Genomic DNA, 15,357 nt, shown 5'->3' with positions numbered 1-15,357 from the left:
TAGAAGCCACAACCCCAACTAGGTAATGTTGGATATGAAAGTGAAATTTTTAGGAAAGTTCGGCTTACTTGACTGGGCAGAGCGCAACGGTGATCGCTCAGGGAGAACCCATAGATCTGTGTCGTCTCAGAGCAAGTTGTCGAGGCAGGAAGTGAAGAGAAAAGCAAAGGCAATATTTCAGCAACGATGCTTAGCTCTTTTACCTGTTCTGCGGACTCGGCAAAAAGCAATCGACTGAGGATGGTCGGCACTGGGACAACTCCAGGCTCTCGGACAGATATCACCATAAACCAAGGAGGGGAAGGAATGGTGTTTAATGGGCGACCCAGGACGGCAAAGGTTCTAGTCAGGACCTGCAAACGCAAGAAGCAGAACAAAATACTCGCACAAAGAGCATATATGTATAGCTCGTTTGTTGGCAATCGCCGATGGGGAGAGGACTGTGGTGAGACGATTCTTTGTTAACCTCAATTGGCTTTGTCTATTGGCAAAATCTAGGCCAGAAAGCACGTACCGTTGATCTCTTGTTAGGTCTCCTTGTCCCGTGGCAGTTCCCGATCTTTGGGTTTATGACGGCGATGGATAGGATGGAGGGGACGATCACCGGTCGAGGCTGCAGCGGTGGAATGCGAATATGACGGAATCGACTGTGACAGTTTTACTCAGCTCGGCCGATTCGACGTCCAGATCCAAAAAGTCCAAATCCACAACTAGGGCAAAGGCGTTTCTTCTCTTGTTCGGCAGGGCGAAAAGCAACAGAGAGAGAAATTAGGAATTGAGGATGAAGCTATCTACAATCCTAGGCCTGCCTTTGAACTGTAGGGAAGTTTGGTAGGAGGTGGTGAGTTTAGGGAAGAGAGAGGCACAAAAAAAACCGGCGACGACGGAAAGAAGTGTGGGCTGGCAGGTAGCTAAAGTTTATTCCATTCAGCGGCCAGTGGCCAATGTTGGGGCGACAAGGGCGACCGGGGGACGGGGTGCGCCTGCGAGTACTACAAGTACCTAATGCACGTAGTAACAGTGGTTCTTTCTAGTACTGTATGTACCCACTACCTAGGTAAGAACTACTGGGGGGTTTTAACAAGCTTGACTCTTGCGAAGACCCTTGTAAGCCCTTAGCCTACTTTTTCTGTCGCCCGCTATGCGCCGCCATGCCGCTATGTGCCTCAAGTGCAACTAGGTCATGTAGGTAAGCCCACAACGACCTGGTAGACAGTCAGGTTACGGGGCGATGGCCGACGGCCGAAGGTAGGGAAGAGTGACCCATTGTTTTTTTTATTTTTTTCAGGAGCATGGGCCATCCTCAATTGGAAGGGGGGGAGGGGCTCTTTTGTCGTAAGCATTTCAGTATTTCATTGGGGGAACAAGGATAATAGGGGAGGGGCGGGTCCCGACGGATTGATAACACCATAAGGAGATAATTACACGCACTACACCTACCTGGAATTGCCTACCTAGAACCCGCACTGTGCCAAACTTACCTGGATATATGCACAATATTTAAGGTATAGTAATTTTGTATGCAGATTGCATGTACGTAAATCACGACCAGCAACAGAAAAGAATTGGAAAGGGAAAAAACACATATTTACATCAATCTCGACACATGATATCCATACAATGAACATGTCAGTTAAACACCTCAACTCGAATTAGGCATCACGATCAGTTTTTATGCGGACTTACATCTTTACTACGTAACTCATAGTTTCAAGAATACACATAAGAGTGGGCAGGTTCCATCGACTTATATATGTATATTAGGTAGGTAAGCGCCGTGCAAATAGTGCTGAGATACTTCCCTTTACAAATTTAAATCTTATTTTACCTAGCGTCGGAGAAAGGCGTACTTTCTCGGACATAATTATTACCTCCTATGGTTACTGCCAACTCTTTATACGAAAATATCAACGGAAGGAAAAGCATTTGACATTTAAAAGTGCATGCATGCGTACAATGGAGCCATTAACATGGACTTATCTACATATGTCTACCTAGGTAGCAGTACACTATCAAACAACGATGGGACCACCCACCTGCAAGAAATACATATACATGAAGTACATGCATATGTAGATAAAAGGAGTGGGAAGGAGAGGGGGAACATCAACTAGAGACTGGAGGACAGCGAGCTTAACTAAATTAGGTAATCGAACGTCGAGTTTATTGGTCACGTACAGTCCCAAAGCATGGCTAGCTTACTGTCTAAGCCGCAGGAATACCTAGATACTTAGACCCATGGGACCAGTTATGGGGCTCTCTGCAGGCTAGAGCAAACTAGGGAACTAGCAGGGGCTTAGTTTCCGCGCGAACTTGAGACGCTGAACTAGAAGAGGATATAGACTCATGTAGGAATTTATTTAGCCCATCTCATAGAGTATCACTATGACGTAGGGGAGAGTATTAGAGAAAGAGAATCCTTGATTTTATCCCCCTACTACGTATTATATGTACTAGTATAGTGTTACTTTATGTATGTTTCGGACAATTGGTCAATCCAACCATTTTTGTATTCATACATAGTTGTATTCGTACATAGAAATTATAGGCGACAGGGACGTAATGCGCCATGCACCAGCACGAAGCCAGTAGTTAACTGGGGAGGGGGCTGCAGCAGGATCATGCAACTGGATTATTAAATGGCAATAAGGAATATACATGCCTAGGTCGGTATACTCAGTAGGTCAAGCAACCTCCAATTGAACTAACTACGTTCGTCAAACTGCTAACTACGTTATATTAGTATTAGTATGTTGGAAATAAACGCGCCGGTTATCTCATTGGACTCGTTTCACGGAGATTTGGCGTCTGTGTGTCATGGCGAACTAGTCGCTCGCTAACGCTACGAACTGAATAATAGTGTCAAGAGGATATATCACGTACATGATGGCGGCAATTGAGGAGTCCACTATGCGAAAGAGTCGAAATACCCGGTTGGTGAGAGCTTCAAACCTCTTTTCAACTTATTATTGACACCCCGAACGTTGGTAGCACCCCCTGTCACCGTGCCGTTCCACTCCAGTCGCGGCCGTTTTTCCCGTTATGGTTTATGGTTCATGTCAGGAGCTTAGACCGCCGTAACCAGACGTCGTTAAATTGCCTCTAACCAACCAGCCAAGTTGTCTACGACTAATGTAGAAACCCCATGGAGATTCAGAGATGTTGGAGATTTTTACCCCCTAACCCCACTTCGAAGCGAGTTGCTGCAAAAAGGGACTCAGGGCTGGGCTGTATGTAGTTGAATCTATACATAGCTTCTAAGCCGTCGATCTTTGCAAGTCATGTTTCATTCCTATTGTATCATCGCAGATGGCTCGTCCGGATTTCCCGTAAGATATAGTCCACGTGAGAAACTGGAGGGGGTAATAATAAGACCCGTCGGAGAAAAAACAGGTCATTGAACGTGACGATGGATCAGTAAGAACATCTAGATTACACATTGCCTATAGACCTACCATGGCAATGTCTACCTAGGTGTTTTTTGTGATGTTTAGACGAGTTGAATTGTACCGAGAGTCATTCACAGCCATAGGTATAGTATATATTTAGTCATGACGCTGTATACAATGGCCGTTGGTATATCCATATAAATAGAGAGCCACTATCAATCACAAAACCTCCTAACTAACAAGTTCAGCCATACTCCTAAGGATCCTAGCATGCCGCCAGTAGCATTGTTTCCCATAGCATTAGCCAATGGTCTCATGTAGTAAGGGATCTATTCATCAGTCCCTGCATCGGAGTAAAGCGGCTCCTTGCTGGTATCTAACGATTATTTATAAAATCACGTTCTTAATGGAACGATGAAATAAAATTTAAATAAATTGTGAGAATAATAATAAGTGCGTTGGGTTTTTATCGAGCGACACGGTTAGGTCGGGAAGACGTGCAGACCCAAGGCTTCGCCCCCAGAGGCGACTACATGTTCACCACCAGTCAAGATGCCCTAAGGGTACATATCACAATCCTGCTGCATACAAGCTGCAGGAGTTAGCTCATCAAACATTTAAACCGTGGCTGACGAGTTTGCCCCTTGTGCGACAGAGCTTCGCACCTTTTCGACTGTAGAGGTTTTGGAGCATTGCCATGTGCGGTTGGAAGTTTCACGCTTCGACATATCCTGCGAAGCCGGTGACGATATTGAAATGTACAGAGGCAAGTTTAAGAGGATTTGTAAGTAGATCTCGTCGCGAGAGGGAGTAAGTATTCGGAAAATGTGTATCAAAACGTAGGACTAGTAAAATCGAACAGGGCAAGATGCATGGTATAGGACTCGTAAAGGAGGGCCGCTGTCGGAGGTCTTATCTGACCGGATACACCAAAGATCTCTACCACTTTCAGAAGGCCACCCATTCATTTTATGCATGAGAACGAATCCAGGCGCACCATTTCGAAGGCGTCTCGAAAATAGCAATCTAGAATATCGTCCGGATTGCGGACGGAATACGAAGTACGTATGATCGCAATCAAAAGGCGGGAATGCGGTGTGCAAGAAAAGTTTGTCTAGAATTGTCGGCGCCCAAATGAGCAGTTCCTAATCCTTTTTTATCCTTTTTTTTTCTTCCCTTCGAATCGCAAGTTCCAGACTAGACTTGTGGCTGGGCATGCAGATCTGATTATTTGATCTGGGACACCCAAAGCTCAGGCCAGGTCCAGGCCGGTCTCATCGGGCATGTTCATGTAGCCGCGCCTCTGGACCGAAGCTGACAGCATTTGACGAAACAGATTTTTTCTGTTCGCTCTCAACATCGCCATAAAGCAACTAAGTAACGTAAGAGGCTTACTTGTATTTCCCTATTTTGCGCGGGGATTGGTCTAGAGCATTAACCCCCATCACTAACTCCATACCTCCGTACCCCAACCTTCTTCCCCTTTGTCGGATGGGTTCTTTTATACTATGGAGATGGGGAAGAGGAAAAAAATTTTCTGCCCTTCACCTTAGATGTTTAACTCCACCCATTGATGGACGTTCTTGCGTTCGTGTCAGCTCTCAGCGAACAAGGGCTAGTTGAGAGCTATGACCAATTAGTGGCTCGTTTGAAAGAGCAAGGGTAGGTAGTATTGATGAACAGAGCTACTGCAGCTCGGTAAAGCCAAGATGACTCGTCAGTAACGAATCAGGAGATGTTACGCTGACCTTGTCGGATTCGTACTGCGGGAGCATATTTTGTTGACTGGACCTTTAAGAACTTTACCTAAGAACGAGATAACGAAGCGCCAGGTGAGCAACCAGCCATGTAACAGTACCTAGGTAACGACAACAACAAAACATATGAAGTAAGGTTAGATATTTACGCACAACGTTGATTTTCTCGTGAGATATAAATTATCAATCTATGGAATCTTGAACGACGGAATTAAGTACATTTGTGCCCTCATCTTTCAGACTGTCACAGAGTCCTCGGAAATGAAAGGATTCCGTTACATAGAACCCCATTTTCCGTCCCATACCTGTTCGGCGCTCTTATTGCCTAGTGTTATGATCAGCGCATCCAATTACCCATTTGGATTAACATGTTGCATGGAAGCAACCCTTATCTTGCGCTATCCTATCTCTACGCCTTGGCCGGCTACCAACCAGTCTATCCTCAGGAGATGCTAGACTTGCATGCTAATTATTAAAGCATGCAGTTTTACCCCTCGTTCCATACCAGGCGAGGATACTTACTAGTGGGGTTGTCTTTTGTGTGGTCCATACCGACCTTTTCTTCTTTTCTGATACTATATCCGCCCCCAGACTGCCTCCTCTTCTCCCCGGATAGCATATTTATTTTCTATAGTGATAGGGTATAATCTTGGGATGGTCTGGCCGTTTTCACGATCAAAACGTTTCAAGAACAAGCGTAGCTCTTGTGACCCAACCACGCCCGCTTTCGGATTTGACATATTTGTCGGGTAGAGGACACCTTTCTAGGCAAGAATCAACAATATGGCGCCGACAAGGCTGACGGATTCCCTCCCAATTCGATAGATAAGTAGGAAATAATAAGTTGTACTAGGCGCGTATGCACATATTTTGATACATGAGATGTTGTGACACGGTCCCTGCCGATTTTGAGAACAGTGTTTGGCCTGTTATTCACACTCACGCCGACTGACAGCCTGCAGCATCGACAGCATGCCTGCGGTATCTCTGTTCCACGATGCATGCCTACCCAATTAGCACGCGTAATACAACGCGTTGCAATTTATCAATATCGGCGTTTAAACCGCTGACCGTGCCTCTGTCCCCCCGGAATCGACACTAGCATTGCCATATGCCCAAGACCATCAACAATCGTAAGTTCTCCAGATGCCAGGCTGTGGGCCGTATAAAAAATCCCTCCGTAGATCATATGGCGTTTTCCTCTCGTTATATCGGATCTTCCGATACGATAATGCTATCTTTCAGGATGCTCGGGACGGTGTATTGGTGGTGTTTGCATCTACATTCTATCTAATAATCCACCTAAGTGCTTTAGTAATGAGAGACATATCGTCGAATACGTCTTTCTTAGTAGGTACTTTAACATATTCTAGCGTTAACTGACGATATCCTGCCCAATGTGGCCGGAAATTACTAAAGAGAGGCTCAATGCTGATCCTATACTAGATACAAGATGGCATGTCGCATCTTCACTGACAGGGATAGCCATATGAAATGAATCCTCGCGGCGATCGTTTAATATGTCGACTCCTAACCAATGAGGTTCTCTTATCGACATTTCTTTCTAGGCTCTTGCTTAGGCATTTGAATACAGATTCCCATTTCTTTTATTTTCCCATATTATTCCCTTCGCATTAGATACTTCTAGTACATCTATTTATTTATACCTGGATACACACTTACAATATATACATTTTGTCTACATCATGAATATCAAAGCCGTAGAGCTTTTACTTCTGCGGAGTGAACCGATCCGAACGTATGAGAAATAATTATACCCCCGTCATGCAGTGTATCCATACATCTCACACCGGTATCTCGTAAAATGGCATAGCAATTCACGCAATCCACCTAGATCCCCATACGTCGGTGCTATGTTATCGCCGGAGGTGTGCGGGCCCCTCAATCCTATGGGTCCTCTGGTTTGTAAGACCAATATGTTAGATCTCTAAACGTGCTAGCGCGTTAGCGAATATACGAATGTGACAAGGGAGAAGCGAATACGCTATTGGCGCGCACCAAACATTTACCCTGGATGGTCACGATAGCTTCGAGGAAAACACCCTACGGTGTCTCCGTCGGGGGTCGCTTCAAAATTATCCACTTCAATTCCGACGGAGCGCAAGGATATATCAGCGTAAGCTACTATAGTAGCAGAAACCTGTGCAATGACGACACCCTGCCGCCAACAATGCCAAAACCTCTCTAAATCCCTCTGCTTATATGAAAAAGAGAAGCTATGGTGGCAGTAGCTGCGGGTATGAAGAGACGAGTGAGTCGAATAGGAGAGCGAAATTCCCTCCGGCGCCGCGACTACCGAAGGCTAGTAAAATAGCCAATGTAACTGAGGAGCCTACCTGTCGTACATATGCGGGCTTATATAAATAAAAATACATCTGTAGATTCGAAATTCCTAAGAAAGCCCCCACCTGTATGTACGGGAGGACAAATTTCCATAAGAGGTCAAGATGAGGGGAGCTCGGAGATATCTGCGTCTAACGTAGACGCGTCGGTAATCTCAGATGGGCAGCTCACTGTCACACAAATTCAGGGGGGGGGAGCAAACTTAGGTAGCATCCAAGCCCTAGCAAGAAACGATGGTGTTGTCCGTGGCGCTTGTTGCGGCATGTCGATGATACCTAGGTATGTGGTCGCGAAGCGGGCCGAAACGAAACGGGAGGCTACTTCACGTGTGCGTGGAACTAAACACATCAAAGACGGCCTATACGGCTTGGGCGGGTAATGATTTTCTACTTATTGTCCTCCAGATCTTTGTTTCTAGCTACTATGTAAGGCTGAGGATACATGCATAAAGGTAGAGATCATGTGACAGAAGACTCGTCGTTGAAGGAGCTTGGACAGGTGAACCATGAAACCAACTACGACAAGAAGAGATATACCGCATCACGGAAGTTCTACATCAAGGCTAGCGCTTACGACGAAGGTATACCAACACAATATACGTAGATTAAGGAGGAACTCTGACGGCTTGTAACGTTAAAATTTCATCAACCTGGAAATTATTTCTCTAGTTCGTATGGATGGGGCATGTCTCGTGCGTTCGTCAGTTTCTTTGGGGCAAAGATAACACAGATCTCGGGGAACGGGAACATCTCATCTCTGCCATCGATTTCCCCATGGGCATAAGCAACTTTCTGCAAGGACGAATAGGCCCGAAAATTATATTGGTTGTTAGGGAGAGCGCGGACACCAACAACGAAGAAAAGGATGGAGTTGTGGAACTCCTGATGGGAACCGCTTATTGGGAGGTTGCAAAAAGCATGTGATTATGCTGGATGTATGCAGCAGCATGCACGACATGTTACTATAGCTACCAGAAGCTTGTCGCCCGTTACATTTCGCGCAACGGTGTCCTTGCCTTACGAACCATAGCCGTTTGCAGATAGTGGTTGTAATAACCATTCATCAATCTATATTCTACCAGAAGAGCAAGAGATCCATTCTCAGCGCACGATGGATGCATAATGCAGCATGTTGTGTAATGTCAGACGGCGGACTCGTTGAGATCTAGCCCAGTCTCGTCGCAAGCCGTGCTACCTTGTGGGTTGCTTTGGTAGATAACACATAACTTCAATTCAATTCGACCAAGATCGGCATTTCGAAACCATATAAACGCTTCTGATGGGATTTTCGAAAAATCGCGAATTCGACGATCTTGGTACTCGAATTGCATTGCTTATCAATGAGCGAGAGTTGAAGAGTTCTGATTCCTTAGTCAAATTCGATCTCAGCACCAGTGAGACATCCAATACAAATGTACCCGGATTTCCAAGCTAGGAAATAACAGGGCCTCCTGTTCCCAATGGGATGGTTGAATGTACATTCGTGTCGATCACTGGGTCATCATCACAGGCTTCCTTCGGGATATCGGAAAGCCTGTGGAAGATAGGTAGGAAAATGCCTGGAGTGAAGTTCTGTTGAGGCTATTCCCAGTTTGATACCATCCCACCAACACTGTAAGCTCGTAGATTTTACGATACGTCAATATCCTCGACTCCTCGTGTGATGGCTTACATTCCCCACGTGAATTAGTTTCGTGATACGTCTATCCGCTCAGAGCCGACATGGCCCACTCTTAAATACAAGCATTTGTTCATTCTAATTAGTACGATACCTTTGTTATTCTTAACTATCACGATATCAGACTTGGTATGTTGGTATTAATCAGGCCTACAGATTGAATCGTCGCTAAATCGTCGCCAAATACTTCATTAGACATCGTGAAGAATTGAAAAATATTGCGGCGGTAAGACAACAGCGAGTTTGGATGCATGGGCACATCCATGGACGATCTTAAACCTAGCCCTCTCATGAAGGTGGGTAACCTCTGCCCCTGGCTTGCCTTACCAGGTATGGTAGGCATCTTGGCGCGCACATTCCTAATAATTGTAACGTCGACTGCCGTCCTCTAATTATTAAAACTTTCGCTCGCTATCATACGGGCATCGGGCTTTTTGGTGAGAGATCGATAGCCGAAAAGGAGATCTAAGCTCTTTTCGCATTGTCTTTTAGTAATAAAGGACCCAAAAATTCCTTCTTATCCCTACCTAGTTAGTGATCTTCTTAGCTGGGTAATAAGCGTTAGTCGCGAGAATCAAACAGGGTTGATGAGGAATGAAGACCTCGGAGTTTAGTTCGTTTTTTTGTTCCCCTTTCCATACATCGTGTAGCGAGACTACCTAGGTAGTCACCCGAAGTTTACCAGGGCTACCGTTGCTAACATCTCGACAACTCCGCGGACTGTACCGCATCTATTATGGAAGCGGCTGGTATTGTGGATATGCCCGCCGAGAGCATGGAGATGAAATGTATCGGAGAAAGGCCACAGGAAGCTCCGGCCATCAAGCCCCGATCTACCCAGAAGCCGGTCCGGGTTGACTCATATTACATCTAAGGAAGTATATAATCCCCGAAAGACGCCACCTCGTAATATGACAGTAACATTGACGCTCGGAAGCCGCAGCTGACGAGAGATCTGATCTCTGTGGAACAGTATCACCACAGAGCGATGACTGACCAGCACCTGCGCAATGCTGTGCTCTCGTGTATGCCTTTTGTAATCCGCTGGTCGCAAAAGAGCATTTAAAATATCTGCAAGGTTTTAATACCGAGAGAGCGACCAGCCCGCCAAGTGCCGTGTTGCCTATTGGGTCTATGCTTCGGTTCTACGCACTGACCACACCTTTTACCTCTTCAAACTTGCAGAACACGCCTCAATCAAATTCTATCACATTTTGTACCATGATTTTTCGGTAGCTTTCGGTCGTGGAACTATTCTTGGTCGGGTTGTTTCGTGGTGTTGTCGCGACTGTGATTCGTTGGTCTGCTAACGCCACACGGTTGCCGGCAGCGTCGTCAGGACCTAATGCTCCGCGAAGGATTATATATTCCTGGTGAGCGATCACCTGCGAAAACCGGCCAAGCATAACATGCAAGATTATTGGTTTTGCCAATCACGTTGCACGTGAGATTGGGACGTTTTATTATTGACTCTCGCAAGACATAGCCCGATCATACGATCCATAGGGACGGTTCGATTTTGAAGTCATTGACGTATGATTCAATTCCAAGAGAGAGCTTCAAGACTCGGTTCTTCAACACAGGCGAAATAGCGGTGAATCCGAATGGCCAGAACGATGACAGGAATTGAAAGACCCTGACCTTGGCTGAACCTTAGCTCGGATGACTCGGTTAACAATAGATGCTTTCTATGGCTAATCATATGCTCTTTCATGCTGAAAGAAACCCATAACGTCCGGTAGTTCACCTCTATCCGGAAGACCGCATTCAAAATGCCATATTCATTTCCCTAGTCACTCAGGGATTCTCTGCATATGGGGTCTGGGGTAACGAAGGCGTATCGTCCTAATGTAATACGCAAAACACCGGGCGTTGTGAGATTATGCAGAATTCCCACTCACCCATCGGTACACTAACCGAATGCTTTATCAATCCCTCACAATCTTCATTAGTCGGACATCTTAGGTTCAGCAATTTCCAGACTCGGTCGGCTGTCAATTGCGTCTATTTTCAATCAGACTGGGTCGTCGAGCACCCAGAGATATGACTTATCTCAGTTGCACGCCTTCAAACGTCTCTATTGCGCGATTGGGTTGCTCGTAGCGTGATTAGAGTCTCTTTGAACAGCCGAGTACGCCGTAAACCACACCATTCTTAGATAGGCCCTCTCCGTAGGATACGCGTACGGTCAGCCCACCTAACATTGATACATACCTAGGTACCTAGGTAGATAACGTGAAATATAATCACCTCATTGCTTCCAATATTTTGTGCTAAAAGCCCCGACTACCTAGGTACATGAAGTCATCTGCTGATAAGTAGAGACTAATGCTAGCTACTGAAAGAGCTCAGCCTGTAAAGGAATCACTGAGCAACCTGTATGGCCATGTATTGGCCAAGTTGATCGGGCAGTTCTTCTCTCCGTGGATGCAAAAATCGTCATTAAAGACTACGGTGAGGTATCGACAATATAATGAGCAAGATACTTACGATAATTCGGCCTGGATATTCGATAGGCTTGATGAATTACGTTGCTATGATATCAGGCTATCCATGTTAGACTTAGATCTACATTCACCGATCGCCTTCGCTCTAAAAACACGTTCACCGATCGTTAGGGTATTGCCACAACATATGATATATTGAACGGATGCCTACTTCTTGTTGTCGCCCATCTATCGCATTACTTGCAAGTTCCTAGTCCAATCGATCGACCCTATTGTCTAGTACGAAGGTATGAGTTCTTCATTAGTCTATAGATAATAATAGTGGCGAAGCGCTAGCAATAGTCGACACTACCTACTGCCTAGAAGCGGGGGAAGCATTGATATAAAGACCAGTCTCCTCGGCATTGTCGCACACATGCATACTTGCAGTAGTATGACGCCACAATCGTATGGAGGATTCAACTGTGCAGATGTGCCAATCTCGTGATAAGGCAAGCGATGGTGGATTAGGCATTGGCGGAGGCATGAGAGACTGTTCAACATATTCAATGGTTAAGGTAGCCTCTATTCTGGGTGTCCTTGTTGCCGCCTGTATGTAGTGACCTTTCGTAACAACGAGCTACGAAGAATTCCTATAAGGTGACTATTTTCACAGTTCCTTGCTGGTTAGCCCATTGCTTGAATTTAGGGAGGGTTTTAAATATATCCTCCCTAGACAATCTTAGGGAAAGTCTACCCTACAGCTTACTCTCTGCTCTGCCTAAGGCATTGTTAACATGATATCTACCTAGGTACCTATTAAGCAGTTAAAGTCTAGACTCTTTATATTATTTAAATTCATTGTATCATGTATATACTACGATAAATAATTTGTTGACCTATATTTGCGTATGCGTGCCTAACTAGGCGCCCACCCAAGCAGGTATGAAATGCCTCTTTCCATTAATACCTAGGGGCAGTGATAAGTACAAGATATCCTAAGCACACGATGAACCAGAATCTATAATCCCCGAACTCTGGTACCCTATCCCAATACTAAAGACATTAGGTTTCATAATCTAAGATACTTCTCGTCGACCTCTCCCTAACCGGAGGGAAAGGGCAAGACGTCCGATCACGTGATACATCAAAACAACATCAATCTCTTTTTACCATACATACTGAAGCTTGGGGCCTAGGAAATATCTATGTAGTTCAGAAAGGAAAGTTGCGGGCTAATGCAGCAACCAGCTGATATCAGCTTCCATTGCACCAAAAGGGGTCATCTCGCCTCGGTATCCTCTCCGACGAATGACCTAGGGAGCGAGTTCAAGCTTTCCGAGATGAGGAGTCCTATAACATCTTTGTTTTAGATTTTGTCTAGCCTGCGACTGTTTAGTGTGATATAGATAATACATCGTTTCTAAAGAAGGAAAGAAATATTTTGAAAAGTCAATGTCCGCCAACGCCCCCTTGACCGGATCTATTATTTTTGACTAAACCGTTTCCCTTTTGTCCTACTTGGGACCGGCCCTTCCCATATCTGTTGTACAAGTGATTCGTACACCTCTTCAATTGATTCTTCTATCCACCTTTTACTATAGCGAATTATATGACTGATAAGAGGTTAGCATCGTATCGTACTCGGATATTCTTGACTCACTTGGTATCATTTATTCATCTACCGATCCAATAGGTCGGAAGATACCCCTGCCTCGCAATTGCCTCGGCGATCTGTGCGTCCGTCATGCTCTCCTGCCCGTTAATCGCGTACCAGGGCGAGTCGTGAATGAGGTAGTACGCCTGCCCAACTGGAACATCTGCGCTGGACGCGATAACGATCCCAGGTTCGTCCGTCCGCATCTGCGCCAACTGTGCCCACAGAGCGGCCCGTTGCGTGGCGTCAAGCCCACGGGCTAAATGAAAAACCGGCGTGTAAGAGCGATCGGAACGCGCCGTAAACTTGGCACGGAATGCCAGGGTCCCATCTTGCGGCCGCAGCTGCTTACCCCCGAGGGTGAAATACCCGGCACAATTGTTGCATGGTTCTCCGCGCCGCAGTAACATCGCGTCGACAATCGGGTATGATCCCGGGGAGTCGAAGGCTTGAAAGTACGATAACAACATATTCTCCTCGGCGTGGGGATGATGTCCGCCATCTCCTGTCCCTGCTACTGCTGTCCATAAGTCGGCTTCCCCATCCGCGAAGAGAAGAGAGGCCGACAAGTCGACTTGGTCGTTTGTACGGAGACCGCCCCGTACAAATTGATATAACGCGCCAACCAAACCTAGCTGTGAGTAGTTGAGGCGTACCGTATGTCCGCTAGCATTCTTAATGCGAAAGCTAGGGAGCTCAACGAATATGAATTGAGGCATAGTGCAAGCTAAATGTAAACGTAATAGAATGATGGAAGTGATAGATTTGTGATGAATATGAAGTGATAGACTGAAGATGATGCTGCCTTGGTTGATATAGAATGTCTTCTAGCTCTCCGGCTTGATGAACGTGAATGTAGAATTAGATGATAGATATAGTTAGTTATTCCATGTTGGATAAGCATCCTAAGTGAAATAGGCGAATTCGTCCGCCGTGTTGAGAACAAATTGTCCAGATTACGGCATGATTCGAAAGAGTATTCCCACCCCCGAAGGTGAACCAGATCACGATATATCGGGTATATCTGCTGACCCGCAACGACCAGACCTCGTGTGAGGAAAAAGGACCGATCTTCTAGACGATAACGAAGTTGATATGTTCACGAGAGGGGACAATCTCGAAAAGAATAAAATAAAAAATGGCGAGCCCAAGGGGAATAGACACCTAGGTCATAGGCTATACTAAAATAGTCCGTGTAGTCCCCCCAGGAAAGGCTACTCAGATCTCCCCGATCTTCAAGGGTCTCGAGGTATGCATATTACCGTAGGTTGGTGCATATCCGGCCAGGTTTCAGCTTCTATGGTAACCGATTTCTCATACATGTAAGCTGACATACGCGATATCTTACGGGATGTTTCGTCGATGAGGCTGATAATGATCGGGAAATGTACCGCCCATTGCGGAGGCTATAGGGCTGAACCCGACGACCTGGTAACGAGCTCGAATCGTTTCGTTTTTTTTTATCAACTTTCCTTTCGCTTTTCTTGTTGCTTCTCCATCAATGTCTACATTGATAGAGAAAGTTCCTTGAAGATTCGGGTATGTGATTATGATGACTCCAGCGACGGCAACTCGACCGCGGTGGAAACATAGCAATACCAAGCTTGCCTAGGATTCACCTAACCTAACTATCTCACTATCCCACATGGGGAGCTAACTGGTTGACCCTGTCCCAACATGAATATTTTGATACTACGTAATAACGAAAGGAGAATAAGAGATACACCAACACGAGATTTTGCGGGGTGGATACATAACCGTCTATGGGATCCATGAAGTAGGTTCGGCTTTATTCTGGAGGTATTCCAAGTTTTGGCTATCTCGCGGACGGCTTGCCGGTCCCCAACGGGATAGGTCGATCGTACCGGCAACGACGACATAGGGGGGGAAGGGGCCAGAATGAGCCAGTATGGGGGTTAGAATGGGGAGGTTTCGAAATTGAATAGTCCATTCTACCCGCAATGTCAATTTAGCGGCGAGCTCGGAAAACGCAAGGAACTAGGACATGAACTATCTCGTGTCTAAATTTGGGAAGATCGTCTTCTACGAGTAGTTTGTAGTTTGTTCTCGGTGTAGTTTATCTCCTT

The 15,357-nt window shown here is 45.8% G+C and overlaps 1 protein-coding gene across 1 annotated transcript; it reads right to left on the bottom strand.

Annotated features, from left to right (window-relative positions):
* Positions 1-12,612: 12,612 nt before the first annotated feature.
* On the bottom strand, positions 12,613-14,443 carry F4822DRAFT_361355 (uncharacterized protein). The gene is made up of 2 exons (XM_051456119.1): positions 13,277-14,443; positions 12,613-13,229 (listed from the first exon to the last, which is right to left on the bottom strand). The coding sequence occupies exon 1, from the start codon at positions 13,987-13,989 to the stop codon at positions 13,291-13,293; it is 699 nt and encodes a 232-aa protein (XP_051310139.1). The 5' UTR covers positions 13,990-14,443; the 3' UTR covers positions 12,613-13,229; positions 13,277-13,290.
* Between the last annotated feature and the right edge of the window lie 914 nt (positions 14,444-15,357).

Source organism: Hypoxylon trugodes (assembly GCF_022578975.1).
Source record: "Hypoxylon trugodes strain CBS 135444 unplaced genomic scaffold F4822scaffold_9, whole genome shotgun sequence".
Lineage (NCBI taxonomy): Eukaryota > Fungi > Ascomycota > Sordariomycetes > Xylariales > Hypoxylaceae > Hypoxylon > Hypoxylon trugodes.
The sequence above is the reverse complement of the archived record's forward strand: the minus strand, read 5'-3'. Positions and strand labels throughout refer to the sequence as shown.

Bases quoted from the DNA above. Each gene is read 5' to 3' on its own strand.
- F4822DRAFT_361355 (XM_051456119.1), bottom strand. From the start codon at position 13,989: ATGCCTCAATTCATATTCGTTGAGCTCCCTAGCTTTCGCATTAAGAAT.